This window comes from Knufia obscura (assembly GCF_036327395.1).
Source record: "Knufia obscura strain CCFEE 5817 isolate CBS 148926 chromosome Unknown scaffold_3, whole genome shotgun sequence".
In the NCBI taxonomy this organism is placed as follows: domain Eukaryota; kingdom Fungi; phylum Ascomycota; class Eurotiomycetes; order Chaetothyriales; family Trichomeriaceae; genus Knufia; species Knufia obscura.
The window spans coordinates 222,540-236,234 of record NW_027042689.1 but is presented as its reverse complement, the minus strand read 5'-3'; the positions used below and the strand labels follow the sequence as shown (position 1 = coordinate 236,234).

Sequence of the window (13,695 nt, the reverse complement as noted above, 5' to 3'; positions counted from 1 at the left end):
GAAGTTGAAGCGAAAGTTATATGTTTTCAGGGTACTCACAACCCGGACATACGGTCTTGCCGCTTACTGTCCGCTTAGAGGGCAACTTAGCCGGCAACACCGTATGTCCGGGATGAGGGTACTGTTCCAATTCACAGCGGCCTTACAGCCTTATTGATGCATCACGTGTTCATGCCCTAAGTCGTCGTCCCAGTCGCGTCGGTCAGGATCGTATACCCCTCTCGAGATCGTCTCAATGCAATAACTCAATAAAACCGACTAACGTTATCTTGACATAGCATGAGCCAGTAGCATCCGACAACGCCAGACTGGCTGGTATTGTCGAACCATCCGCTCTTCGTCACTGCCTCTTCCTACCTTCCGGTCCGCCTTTTTCTAGAACAACCCACCTGCATCCATCATCTCATCGTATTCATCCTCCACTGTTACTTGACGTGGCGGTTTGACCCAGGAAGCCGGGATTCGAGGCGCATCAGTGATGATCTGAATGTCGTCTCCAGCCTGGCCACCTCCATTCTCACCGTGCGCTCGCGCAATTGCCTTCGTGATCTGGCCGACCAACAGTCTTGCGTTGTTGTCGTGCTCTCGAGCTGAGACATGACGCCTAGTCTGATTTTTCGCAATCCGCATGTTGACTCTAGCCTTCGACTTGGTCAGTCTCATCGTCTCTCTAGCTCTGATGCGGCGCTCGCACTGCTGTCTTTCTTGCTTTCGCTTATCGGTATCTGAGAACTTGTCCCACGTTGAATTGCTAGCTGCAGCGTCAGCGTTCCATACATGGTCAATGTCAGATATTTGTGCATCACAGCCTGGGCATTCGACGATATCAGCACAGCCTCGACAAATCGGCTCGTTGGAGGTTCGTTGGGTCTCTTCCGGATGTTGCTTGGCGCATTGCGCTCGCAGAGCTTTACCAAGGCAGAACTCGTGGCATCGCTTGAGACAGCAAGGGAGGTAAGCTGTCATGGACGCATCATTGTGGCTTTCTTTGCCATCTTCGTTTTGGTCGAGTGGGTCAAAGGGGATCATTTCCTGGCTACAGAGATAGCAGGTGTTAGATGGAGTCGGCTGCTCGTTCAGGAGTCCGTCAATAGTCTTCTGAAAAGGCATCGTAGCGTTTAGTTGTCGAAACGGAACGTAGGAGCAGCACAATTTGGGAAGTTGTCCCACGATGCGGCGCAGGCAGTAACTTTGTGTCATGTTCGAGGACAAAGAAACAAGAGAACAATGGGACAGCTCAGCATGGTCCTTTGTGCGGCGAACATGACATTGTTGGGATGGGAATACTGACCCATGCACTACTTCGAGTGCAGTCATGGCTCGTGCAGGCACAGGTGGTCGACTGGCGGCAGCCATGTCGCGACCATGTGTGTCATGCTTGGTGGCTGAGAGCGTATATGACTTTGCTCGGGCACTGTACTAAGCTCGGACTGGATCAGCTTTGATACACTCGGGGGTGTTATGTTGTAGAGCCTTCTGTTTGCGAATGATCGGCAGAGCCTGTTGAACGAGAGCTTTGAGCTGAGTTAGGACGTTCGTGTGCCCTGAGTATGGGCTCCAAGAGGAGTTCCACTCTGACTTTCCCCTGTTCATCCTCGTCATAATACAGCATTTGCCAGCTGCGATCGCCTTGATACAATTTGTTTCGTAAATCGTCAGGCGCGTCCTGTGTTGGAATTCTCTTGCCGAGATCGTAGTGCCCGTCAGGTATCTCAACATGTTCGAGAGGACACCCACCTCCTTTCACCACGAACTTCGTAACCGTTTCATGCATACTCAACTCAGTGCCATTGACTCGACCGGCAGCTGAGTCGTCCAGGACCCAGGTCTGCATTCCTCCGTTCGACCACAGCCCAGCGGGCACGAACCTCGTAAGTGTCAGGGTTTGCTGCATCCATTTCAACAGCTTTACGAAGCATCCCCGTTGAGGTTGACGTGTAGCCGGATCAATACTCAGCGTCAGGACAGGATCCCTGATTGTCAGGTCCTCTAAAATGTCCGTGCAGGCTGCGAGGACATTCTTGAACTCTTCTAAGCTGCAAAAGAGTCCTCCTAACTCGAGACGTCGGAGTTGCGAGCTCCAAGCAAGACGTGCAGGAAACCCAGCATGGTGGTCAACAGGATGAAAGAACGACCGCTGGCAGTCGCGGTTCATGTTTACGATAAACACCAAGTCAAGGGGTTCTTTCCAGCTCTCCATGTCATTGTAGCGAAACCTTAGTGTTAACGACTCCAGCTTGCCGGCCAAGACGAGGATGTCTTGCAAGGTGCCGTGGCTGTATGACGAAGCACCCCACGATGGATGATCATACCAGAAATTGAGTTCCCGGAGCCCGCGCATTGTTTTCTCGATAAGCAGGCTATTGACACCAGACAGCTGGGTATTTTCGAGAAACTGTGTCCAGTCTAGCACATTCACGTCGCAGTACTCGAGAGGATTGGGAAGAAGATTAGCGGCGGCCAAAATAGGGATACTGTAAGCATAGAATGATGCATGGTAGTCTTCGTGGAACTTCCCTAGATCGCGGATATCAACCTCCGGTTCTGCATACATATAAGCCTCTTCGAGAAGCTTAACATAAAAGCAAGGCAGGTTGTCGCTATATGGAGCATTCCACGATTTGCCTGGACCCTCTGATACTTTGACGCGCTTGAGGTTGGTGAGGCAAGCTGCAGCTCGTGACAACAACGCTAGCTGAGTCATGTAGGCCATCTCCTCACGGTCCTGTGTCTGGAGTGATTCGCATCGAATCGACCAGGCAGGGTGTATTATGTCCGCGTACTCCTCCAGTTCCATGCCTTGTGCTTTGCAGATCTTGGTGAGCTGCTGATCAGCCGCAGTACGCACGTGCGCAAATGAGGCGTCATAATGCAACACCCTAATATGGCAGACAGTATGTGGTGCCTCGATAGCTGCAAGTAGTAGCCGGAAGCTTCTTTGGTGTGGGTACAGCACGAATACATGGAAGAGTTGTAGAGTTACCAAGGTCGCGAGGTGTCTTGATGTTAGCCGGACATGCTTGAGGTCGATATTACTCAGTGGTTTGTATATCATCTCTAGTATCTCGTCGGGCAGCATAAGAAGACTGAGCGTCCGGGACGCCGTGCTTCGAGGGGTTGGCATCGCTGCCTTGAGTGGTGACGGCGCGCGTAGTGGAATAGCACCAATTCCCCCAGGTGCAGAAATTCAAGCTCCGCGATTAGGCTGCAAGGGCTGGTTCTTCAGGACGCTATGGCATTACCTGGCGACGGGCATCCGAAGGAGAATAAGACAAAGGCACGATTGAGAAATTCCCGGTGTGGTCAAATCCAAAAAGGTCTCAGTAATTGTTTGGTCTCAAGCAGAGGCACGTGACTGACACGATTGACGGTTACGGAGAGACAGAGGGCCCCTTTGCGCACATGGCCTTTCATTGCTGATGACCACTGCTTGTTACCTTGCTTGAGCTTCAAGTTTAACAATGCTCCACAATGTATAATGGACAAAACCAACGCCATCTCTTTCCCATACTTCCTATGGCCTGAGCTGTATAGGCCAACGATCGGAACATTATAAGTAGCTTAAGCCCCCTGATGTTTGTACAAGAGCTTGCACGAGACTTCAATGCCATCAACATCGATGAGTATCTGGAGCACCCGTCTCGGTCTTTGTCTGATCGAGCGATTGCGAGTGATAGGTACAAAGTGAACGCAGGCTCTACCATTTTCATGCCTGTACTGCACTCGAGATCACTCAATGCAAACAAATGTAGTGAGTGCCGTCTGACTCTGCCATGCCGTATCTTGCTTCTTGCTGCTCTTCTTACTTTCCCATCATCGCAAACTGTACTAGTACGTCCTTTTCGCCATACCCTCGACACATTTCTAAACCATTGTCTACCCACATTTCGAGAACTTGTCATGGCAACCAATATGTTCAACCTCCCCGTGCGTCCACGCGTCAATGCCTCCACCATCGCAAATCTAGCACTCACTGCGCAACCAAGTAACACGACACGCAGTCCCAGCCACAACTCGGCCATCCAAACCCGCACTGACAATGACGCATCGCCACCACGTCCGCTCCGACCTCACAACGACGCTCCAGCGCCCAACCACAGCAACGTCCTCTGCTGCTCTGACTGCGGATCTCTTGACCTTGAGGATGATCAAGGGTATTGGATTTGCAAAGCATGCAACACGATTACCAAATTCCAGTGTGTCGACTTCTGGGGCACACCCGGTTCGCATCACGTCGTTGTACCAATCAAGCAGCACACGCCAGTCCAAGGACAATCTCTACTCTCCCAGGCACACGTCAGACCTAGACCCGCCGAGTTCCTAGCACCGGGCTGTGGTATCTGCGGATCATCCAACATAGCCAGTGTTGAGGGACATTGGGACTGTATGAACTGTGGCGCGACCGCAGACTCGCACAACGGCGAGTACAAGGCTATTGCTGATCAGAGGGACACGTCGGATTATGGTAGAGAGGGAGGTCTGGATGTTCTTGAACACCAACGACAGGAACCACAAGAGTTTGAGATCACTCCAAGCTTCATTGTGGACAACGAGGCTGCCATACAGAGGCTAGGAGGATATGATAGCGGAAACACGCAACAGGATCTCCAAGACTTCGAGACTACTGTGAGCTTCGCCGCCGCAAATGAAGCTGCGATACAGAGGCTCAGAGGACCGAGATACGCGGACAATCGTGTAAAGACTTTGCTTGCCGAGTTCGAATCGGAGTCTCTGAGACTAAGGTTAAAGCTGCGTGAAGGGGTGCATCTATCCATGGAGGAGGATGAGCGAATGTCCGATTGCTTGGCGTTGTTGAGATCTATCGCTCCTGGACCGGCCATGGGCTGCCTAGGAGGAGTTGACCATGAGAATATGGTTACCGTGAGGGACCCGGCTGATGAAGAGATGGAATACTAAATGTCTTGAAGAGAAACCGAAAGTTGGGGATCTCTGTATTGTCCATGGATATCTGAGTGTCTGCCATGGGGACGCACTTGGTTCGAGGTAGATAGAGCTGGTAATTCCTGATCTATTGCTCATTTCTTCCCAGCCACTAGCGCGCTGAGCAGATCAATAAGACCAGAGACCATCCCACCCCAACTCGGAGCATATCCAGTACTGACAATGCCCTCGCAAGCTGCGTATCCATTCTTAGCAGATACTGGGTACTGTAAAGGCGAAGGTATCTCAGTCTTGATACCGAGCAGTCGTGCCCACCAAGTATCTTCACTGATACTCTTCACATTGCACAGTCCTCGAAGTCCTTCTTCGCCACCGAATCTGCCGTAGCCTGATCCTTTGACACCGCCAAAGGGCAAAGAGCAGACGTAATAGGCACCGAAGTCATTGATACTGACCATGCCACTCTTGATTTCACGTGCGAGACGCTTCAGAGTTTTCTGGTTGGCGGCGGTGGGAGCGCCAAAGACCGAAGCACCCAGGCCGTAGGACGTGCTGTTTGCAAGCTCAATTGCATGGTTGACGGAGTCGGCACGCATGACTGCGCAGACTGGTGCGAAGAGCTCATTCTGAGCCAGATCCATGTCTAAGGTGACATTGCTGAGAAGAGTGGGAGAGAAATAGTGGCCATGTGGATGTGATGGATGATCGTAGCGTTTACCACCAGCGTGCAAGGTAGCGCCCGCAGAGACAGCGCTAGAGATGAATGATTCGAGGCGCGAGAATGATGCTGGCGAGATCATAGACCCCATGTCGATGTCTTCATCACCCAGTTTCTGTAGAGTAATGCTTCCTAGTCGTAAACCACGAACTTTTGCTTCGAGCTTCTTCACAAGCACGTCGTATATGCCAGGCAGCGCAATTACTCGCTCTATTCCTATGCAATTCTGCCCAGCTGATTGAAACGTACCACGCATCAGGATAGCTACTATGCTATCAACGTCTTTGATGGTGCTTTTGTCGTCAAGCACAATCACAGCATCCTTTCCGCCCAGTTCAACCGTGACTGGTGTCAGAGATCTCGCTGCTGAGGCACATACCTCGTGTGCAATCGGTCGGCTACCAATGAACGTGATGTGCGAAATTCCTGGATGGGAAGTGAGATGGTCTGCAACGTCTGGCAGGCAGATGATGTTCTGGGCCAACTCCGGGCTATGGCCAAGTGTGCTGAGAGCTGTGCGGACTATGGAAAGGAAGTATTGACTGGACCAGCAAGTCTGTTCGCTCGGCTTATTGATGATGGCATTTCCGGAGAAAAGTGCGCTGATGACTGTGCTGATCCAGCTGTGGAAAGGATAGTTCCAGCTGAAGCAGGATGCTACCACACCCAAAGGCTCATATGTGACATAGTTCTTCTTGTAGCACATAAGCAGGTTTGTTGGCCTCCTAGACGCTTTCAGAGCTTTCTCCCCGTGCTTGATTGTCCATTGCAGCTTTTCAGCGGTGACGAGGATCTCGCCAAATGAGGCATCGATCTTGGTCTTGCCGGAGTCAAGACACGCCGCTTTGACTATACTGTCTTGGTTGTCGACGACAAATCGCAGCAAGGTGTTCAGCACTTTCCTCCGCTCAGTGAATGTTGTCTTTGCCCAATCTTTTTGAGCTTCAGCTGCTCGGGCAATGGCCCTGTCGATATCAGATGGAGTGGCTGGGGTGATAGGCTCCTTAGTCAAGGGTCGTCCATCGGCAGGACACCGAGGGTATATCTTTCCATCACGGACTTCAGGCTGACTGCTCGCCGAGTCGATGTCGCATTCATAATCGTCGTGTAACTGGGGAGGAAGCTCGACTGTAATTGGGACAGGTGCGATGTCCTCGAGCGGTGAGACGTACAGACTCAGCACGAAAAGGACAAGAGCGATCAAGCCGACAGCAGCATTTGTATGCCTATCTTCAAGCACAAACTTGAAGTGCTGCACCACATCCATCTTTGTCCTCGCAGACACACCCCTCCTACTCAGAAAGTTCGCAGCACGTGCTCGAGGCTCAAATTTCCTGGAGCATACTTCTGCCTGAGGCTTCTTTCAGCCACAGCAGCCACGATTCATAAATCTCCTGCCGTTCCCGACAAAATTCCCCTCTCCAACGAGATCACCGATCGCTTGCTCTTTCCTTGCCGCACCGCCACATATGACGTAAAAACGCATGGTCATGGTCAGCGGCAAGAGGCAGATGATCTGCTGATCCTGGTCGTGCCTGACCAATTGACAGGGATCAGCTGTTTCTTTCCTTGTTTTCTTGCCAACCTCCTCCTCCAACAGTCATGTTGGAGCGGCTTATTCTTGATCAAACACGATCTGGCGTCATATTAACTTCGGATGTGAAGTCTTTGTTATCCAGACTGGGAAAGGAGTGCTTACAGAACAGGTGAAGCTGGCCAACAAGCCGCGTTTCCTGTATCAACGGCCTGTGTAGCTTGTGTTTGTTGCGTGGCCGCCCTCGCGCTTGCCTGGGCATCGATGGGCCTTTTCCGTTTTTGCCACGTCATAGCACGAGGGTAGCGTGGTGGTGGAGATTGCCTTGTGATACATTCCCTTTGTTGTTTGATACTAAAGGCAGCTACGGCCTCTTTGCGACTTTCGTCTCATCATACCAACCAAGTCTCAACTTCTGACATCGATCAATCCTCACAAACAACCCTACAAGTAACATTCATAAACCATCAAGATGGGTGCCGTCGTATCTTGCGTAAGCACATCCTGTCCTACAAGTCTGCTCGATTGCTAACACCCTCCCAGCTCCGGTCTATCTGCCAGACTATCGGCAGCGTCCTCATGACAATCGTCAACGCCATCGGCTCTATCTGCATGGCCATTATCAACGGCATTGTCAGCTTCTTCAACATTATCATCTCATGCCTCACCTGCGGAAAGGCAGGCAGGAGAGGAGGAAGTCGGAAAACGAGAACGACAACGAGTCATGTCTAACCAAACATGTAAAGGCGATGCCTTGATATGGCGTGAAGCACTGGGGTCTGAAACCACACCAGAAAGAAGAAGTTGGATTCCATGATTGGGAGTCACGAGCACAGCCATTCAGCTCGCGAACTGCAACTACAACCACGATACCCTGTATACCAACCAATAACTACAACAATAACCTATGATACCCAAATACGCCTGGAGTAATGAAGAAGAGAGTGCGATTGATACCCATGCAGCTGGGCTTTCCAGCATGAAGATTGGATATGAGTTAGCGAGCACGATGGAACGATAGACCATAATTGAATAACAAATTCTCAAAAATGCATTACAGGCCTTCTGCTCATGCTGTTGTTGCGCACAAGCATGGGCTAGATAAAACACAGACTGGCCGAACCAATGATCCCAGCCAGCTTTCCATACAGCTGACCATCCTTTGCCCTAGCTATTTCTCATTTCTGTCCTTGTTCCATTCCAACACCAAGCGGATGACTCTGTCCTAGCCGCGAATATCCTGTTGCTATTCCCCTTCACGGAATATACCCGAAATGCCACATCCACTCCTTACTACCCACAACAGCCTTCGCTGACTCAGCCTTGCGTCCACCATCTGATCTTCTGATTGGTCGACACGTCTCATCCTCAGCATACCACGCGCTCCTAACCGCATCGGCAGCTTGTCTACACATCCATCCCGGTCAGCCAATGCTCCACGGCTCCCATACCGTTGGTTTCAAGCACACGAGTGGTGATGACATACGAGAAGTGATTCGGCTCTGTCACCGACGAGTTTTTGTCTGGCTTCAATGGGTCTGCGTGGTTTTGTTGCCCTTCTGCTCGAATTGGTTTGGCGTGCGTTGGGATAGAGTCGAAGGAAGAAGGTTGCGGGAGCTGCGCGTGAGAAGGATGATCATCCTTGATGGGATGTTTGAGTTGGCGGGATGGGTTGATGGTGTCTGTGTTTAGGCAGTAGCCTTGAAAGAGACATGAGTTTGCCATATTTGGGTCGTGGTTATGCTATGGTGTATTCTGGGAATGGTCAGGTCGGTGCTCAAGCTAGAATACAAGGCAGGGGATTCGTCAGCTGCGTTACCATTGTCACGGTAACGGTGATATCACTTGGGTTTCAAGTCGACGTGACCGCTCTGATACCCATGCGTTTTGACACGGCAGAAGAAATAACGCATTGCGCAGCATCACCTTCAGTATGTCTCTTATCGCCCTTGCTCTCCATGACTAACTCCGCGCCACGGACGAAAAAGCATGTGAAAGAGTAAATATGAGAGTTGAAACAGTGTGAATGGGGACAGGGCGATGAGCGATTGGCCCACCACAAGTGTCAATGTAGTGCCATTTTCACTCTCTTCTGGTGAGGACCCAGAGGACCGCTAGTTACCTCATCCCAAATCTCTCCATCAGTGCTGTCTGTAAGCCGCAAGCACCTCCAGCTGCATAGTCGCCACCACTGCAATCATCAAGCCCACCAAGAGTCCATATGACGAACAGACAGCGAGACCTCGAACGAGCGCGGCGCTTCCATGCCCGCAAAGCTTTCGAAGCCTCTCTGGCTAAACTCAAAGGTAAGAAGCAGTTCGGCGACCTGTAGCGCCTTGGAATAAGGCAATTGCTGACATATGCGTTTTAGACACTGGTGCCCTCCCGGAGCTCGAAGAGCTGTCTGTTGTACGAGACCGCTCGCGATCGCCTTCGCGCATGGACTTGCCTGAACCCACCGTGGAACGAAACATGACTCGAGACACTCGCGAGGCGGCCGATGAAGATCTGGGAATGAGGATTTTGTTGGACGAAATACCTCCTGTGGTTGCTGGGGAGCAGAAGATTTCGAAGGCTGCCAAGAGAAAGTACAGGCAGCGTGAAAAGCTGCAATCACTGGCGAGGAGAAGCGACGCAGCGGACGGACAGAATGAAGGCCACCATGATGGCAATGAAGTCGTTGATATTGAAGGTGCTGATGGTCAGAATGGTGTTGTAGATGACGGAGGACTGAGGTGGGATCAAGCTGCAGATATGAGACGAAAGTTTGTAAGCCTAGAGATCCAATCAAAGACGCAGTAGTATGACTATAGAAATGCCTCTTCACGATCGCTCGGAGATGCTGCTCAAGTCGAGCCTGATTTGCTCTGTGGGGGGCACACCAGTACCCATGAATCGTCCTTTTTGCTTGAGTGCCTTGCAATGATTTTCTCGTTTATTTGTTCCGATAGTCCACCGGAATGCGTAGCTATTGACCATCATTCCCGTTAGTCCGCATAGCAAGTTGTGCCTGCGCCCAATTTTAGCCTGGCACAGAAACCTACATATGTTTCACTTTGCAAATTTCTGCTACAATCAACACATCACTACCTTTCGAGGTACAATGGCCTAGCGGTAAAAGACATTTCTGTGAGTAACTCACCAGCACCTTCTGTTAACCCCTTAGCCCTGCATTGTGGAAGCCCCTTTGACACGCCTTTGAGAGATTCGACGACATTAGATTGCTGACAGAGGGGACGTTGGCTTGGGCTAGTCTTCAAGCATAGGTTTCGATAACAACTCGTGTTCAAGTTGAGATTTCTTTTTGCGTTTTTGCTAAATAGAGCACTAGCTGCATAGTAGTGGTCGGCTTTTGGATGTGGTGGCATTCAGGGAACAGCTTGGGTGTTGCCTCGAGTCGGCATGTGGTAGCAACACAGCAACGAGCTGGACTTCGTCGAGTTATCTTTGATCTGCTGGCAGCACTGTACCTATAGCTTTCAGTTAGACCTTCGTCTTACGGTTACATCCTGTATTGAAGCAATGGCAGTCCGACCCAGCTCATCTTTTTCACACTGTGAAACTGCGGTAAGCACAAACTGTGTATTATCAGCAGCTACAGCACAGCTCCGATTATACCATGTCACGAATATTTTCGGGTCAGTAGAAGTGTTTGACGCATAAAATCCCGTAAGGACATGTTGATGTTTTCGTTGAAAATGAGGTGAAGTCAAGCTCGACTCTGGAAATGAAGTCTCCATCCCGGAAATGATCTCCGCCAGCCAATCATCAGCTTAGCGAATCTGTCGCGCTCCGAAGAAGCTGCCTTCATCAGTTCTTTTCATGCATTTTCGAGCCTTCAGCTTCACCAATCCATCATTTTTGCGGTCAGACGAAGGGCTCCTGCAGTGTAGACCGAGCCATGCTCCTGGCAGCACTTCCATCGATGGTTTTTGACCTGCTGACGATGCAATCGTCGACGGCCTTTGCTTCGAGGTACTTGCGTTCACCCATATTGCTTCCCACCATCTGCTTCTGTTTCTCGTCCTCAGCTGTTGTCTGCGCTATGTCACTTGTTCCGTGTCACGTAGCGTGGCGCTGATCCGAAGGCTGAGTCAATTCAACTACAGCATCCTAGGCCTGCTACGACATCGCGCAGCATCCCTTCCAGCAGGAAATGCGTCTGCCGCCTTCTTTTCGCAGCATCAGTGCCATTCATGATTTAGCTCTCTTACGTCTTTCCGGACACTGCAGCGCTATGTTACAGAGAGAAGTAAGGAACAGGACATGGACGAGGCTAGCGGCGGTGTCTGCGGCTGCCAAACATCGGGTTCTTGAATGAAGCTGGTCATCAGAGTGTGCTCACCGAAGTCTACATGCCAGCCTCATAATGCAACGAAGAAGTGTGTTCTTTCGTTGTTTGACATGGTAGGCCCACTCTAGAAGAAATCGGTAAGTCGGACGAGTGCCTGTGTGGTTCTCTGTGAAGCATTTGTGACATTTTGATCGAATCATGTCGTACTACTGCGTTATTGCTATGTGCTCTTTCATACAGAGAAGAGTAGGTGGACACGACAGTGGCACAGTGCTCGGGGGATGGTTCCATGGAGTTAAGTCAAACAGGTGAGGTTGAATCTTAATCGAGTACCAGAAACGCTACGCACAGGCGGCATTCATTGCTAACGAAGACGACAGTGGAGCTCAATACCCACAGGAAATGCTTTTTGGTCGACGATCTTTGGACTGGTGTCGCACCGGGCAGCGATCATAGAGTTGTCACATCCAAGTCGACCATAGTACTTGATCATTACAGCTGTCGTGGTCGAGAGGAGCCAATCATGCTCTCTTCCCCGTCACTACCCCCGTTTGAGCGGAGCACTTACAGCCGGACATAGATATCCGCAACTCTTCATCCAATTAGTGGAGTGAGTGTATCAAGGCGTTCTACACGATCACTTCCATCACAAACATCGAGGGTGTCCAAGTTCGATCCATGCGCAGCAATTTATGTACAACGACGCCGCTTTGCCTAGCTAAATCACTCTCAGACAGGACCTACGACGAGGCGCTCTATGGTCTTGCACTAGCAGCAACAGCAGACCGCTTGAGTTGTGCCCTATGAACGTTCACCTCATGAGCGACATGGCTGTGAATAATTCCCAACTGGCCGGTCCTAAACGTCCCCTGGCACTGTGTCAGACTCGGCTACTCTCGGAGAACTCTAGTGCAAGGCAACGTTCGCGCGTGTGACATCCAATTTGTGTGCTGGAGTGAAATATGCATATCGGTTTCAGTATCGAAGTACTTCCAGGACCCATCTTTCCTCGAAACTTCTGTCCAACACCTACTTCGCTACCTTCCGATTATCAACCATCTCTTGACCACTTTGCGCAACCAATCAAACCACGATGTCAGGCTGGTCATCCGACGAAGACATGGACGTCGTCCCTGCTGCCACAGCCCTTCCCCAGCAAGACGCTAAAGGCCCGAGCACCGCTTCAATGCAAGCACGAAGAAAAGACGGAGCCGTAAGTAGCTTACACAGGCCTATCGACCCTTCTGAACATCTACAGAAACCACCAAACAATCCACAGCCGCAACCACAGCCCAGCAAGAGCGCTCGAAAAAAGCTAAACGCCGCCGTCGCCAAAGAACTCGATTCGCTCTCCCTCGACAACACCACTACCGACGCTGCCCCGACGGCCATTACGACAACGGCCATGACCACCAACGCCGCAAAGCCCACAAAGCCTCCTGTCAGCCCGCTCAACAAAGTCGCTAAGAGAACCAAAGCCGAGAAGAAAGCAGACCTTATCGCGCGAGAAACAAGTATGTGGCGGAACATGTACAACGGGGAGAAGGAGAAGCGAGAGCAGGCTGAGCGACGAGCGGCCGAGGCGGAATGGAAGGTCAAAGAACTGGAGGGTATTTTGGGCATCGATGAGTTGGAGGGGAAGTCGGTTGTTAATGGTGATGTTGATGATGACATGGAGGAAATGCTATGAGTGGTATAAGATGTTGTAGGATCGTTGTCGGCGGTGCTACGGTATGACATAGCATGTCATTTGGCGTGATGCATTAAGCACATATTTTGGTATTAGCAGAGGTTATCACAGCTCTATTCCAAATAGAAAATCATGATCAATCCAACCTAAATCTACACCTTCTGCCCCATCATCAGTATCACATCTTCGAGCTGTCTCCTTGCTCATCTCCATAATGCAGCCTCCCCTCCCATAACGCCCTACCGACAGTACCACATTCAGATAGCAGGTAACGAATTCACCCCATGAAACGAGCCAACCCCATCCCAAACCCATATACCACCCCGGATACAGCTAAGCATACAACAAGGCAGCGCTGAGCAGGATCTACACCGTCACATCAAGCAGCATCGGATGCCGCCGCTTCACGAACACCCCAAAAAGGCATCCTCCTTGACTAGTATTTTATGAGACGCCGCAAGCAGACAGGCTTGGCGTTGTCTCCTACGACGGACGGAGAACAGCAGGTGTCATGTAAGGTATAGCGGACACTGGCACCTCACAGACAAAAAAAGATG

General features: G+C 50.9%; 6 protein-coding genes across 6 annotated transcripts; 3 read left to right on the top strand and 3 right to left on the bottom strand.

Annotated features, from left to right (window-relative positions):
- Positions 1 to 375: 375 nt before the first annotated feature.
- PMZ80_003150 (uncharacterized protein) lies at positions 376 to 1,110 on the bottom strand (the record flags this gene model as incomplete). The annotated part of the gene is made up of 1 exon (XM_064871579.1): positions 376 to 1,110. One exon carries the CDS (start codon positions 1,108 to 1,110, stop codon positions 376 to 378), a length of 735 nt encoding a protein of 244 aa, XP_064731959.1.
- A 349-nt stretch (positions 1,111 to 1,459) lies between these two features.
- Positions 1,460 to 3,124, bottom strand: PMZ80_003149 (uncharacterized protein; the record flags this gene model as incomplete). The annotated part of the gene is made up of 1 exon (XM_064871578.1): positions 1,460 to 3,124. The coding sequence occupies one exon, from the start codon at positions 3,122 to 3,124 to the stop codon at positions 1,460 to 1,462; it is 1,665 nt and encodes a 554-aa protein (XP_064731958.1).
- Positions 3,125 to 3,912: 788 nt separating this feature from the next.
- PMZ80_003148 (uncharacterized protein) lies at positions 3,913 to 4,917 on the top strand (the record flags this gene model as incomplete). The annotated part of the gene is made up of 1 exon (XM_064871577.1): positions 3,913 to 4,917. One exon carries the CDS (start codon positions 3,913 to 3,915, stop codon positions 4,915 to 4,917), a length of 1,005 nt encoding a protein of 334 aa, XP_064731957.1.
- A 119-nt stretch (positions 4,918 to 5,036) lies between these two features.
- Positions 5,037 to 6,887, bottom strand: MSC7 (Meiotic Sister-Chromatid recombination aldehyde dehydrogenase; the record flags this gene model as incomplete). Its single annotated transcript, XM_064871576.1, has 1 exon — positions 5,037 to 6,887. One exon carries the CDS (start codon positions 6,885 to 6,887, stop codon positions 5,037 to 5,039), a length of 1,851 nt encoding a protein of 616 aa, XP_064731956.1.
- A 2,488-nt stretch (positions 6,888 to 9,375) lies between these two features.
- PMZ80_003146 (uncharacterized protein) lies at positions 9,376 to 9,956 on the top strand (the record flags this gene model as incomplete). Its single annotated transcript, XM_064871575.1, has 2 exons — positions 9,376 to 9,460; positions 9,526 to 9,956. 2 exons carry the CDS (start codon positions 9,376 to 9,378, stop codon positions 9,954 to 9,956), a joined length of 516 nt encoding a protein of 171 aa, XP_064731955.1.
- A 2,585-nt stretch (positions 9,957 to 12,541) lies between these two features.
- PMZ80_003145 (uncharacterized protein) lies at positions 12,542 to 13,138 on the top strand (the record flags this gene model as incomplete). Its single annotated transcript, XM_064871574.1, has 2 exons — positions 12,542 to 12,661; positions 12,707 to 13,138. 2 exons carry the CDS (start codon positions 12,542 to 12,544, stop codon positions 13,136 to 13,138), a joined length of 552 nt encoding a protein of 183 aa, XP_064731954.1.
- Positions 13,139 to 13,695: the final 557 nt, after the last annotated feature.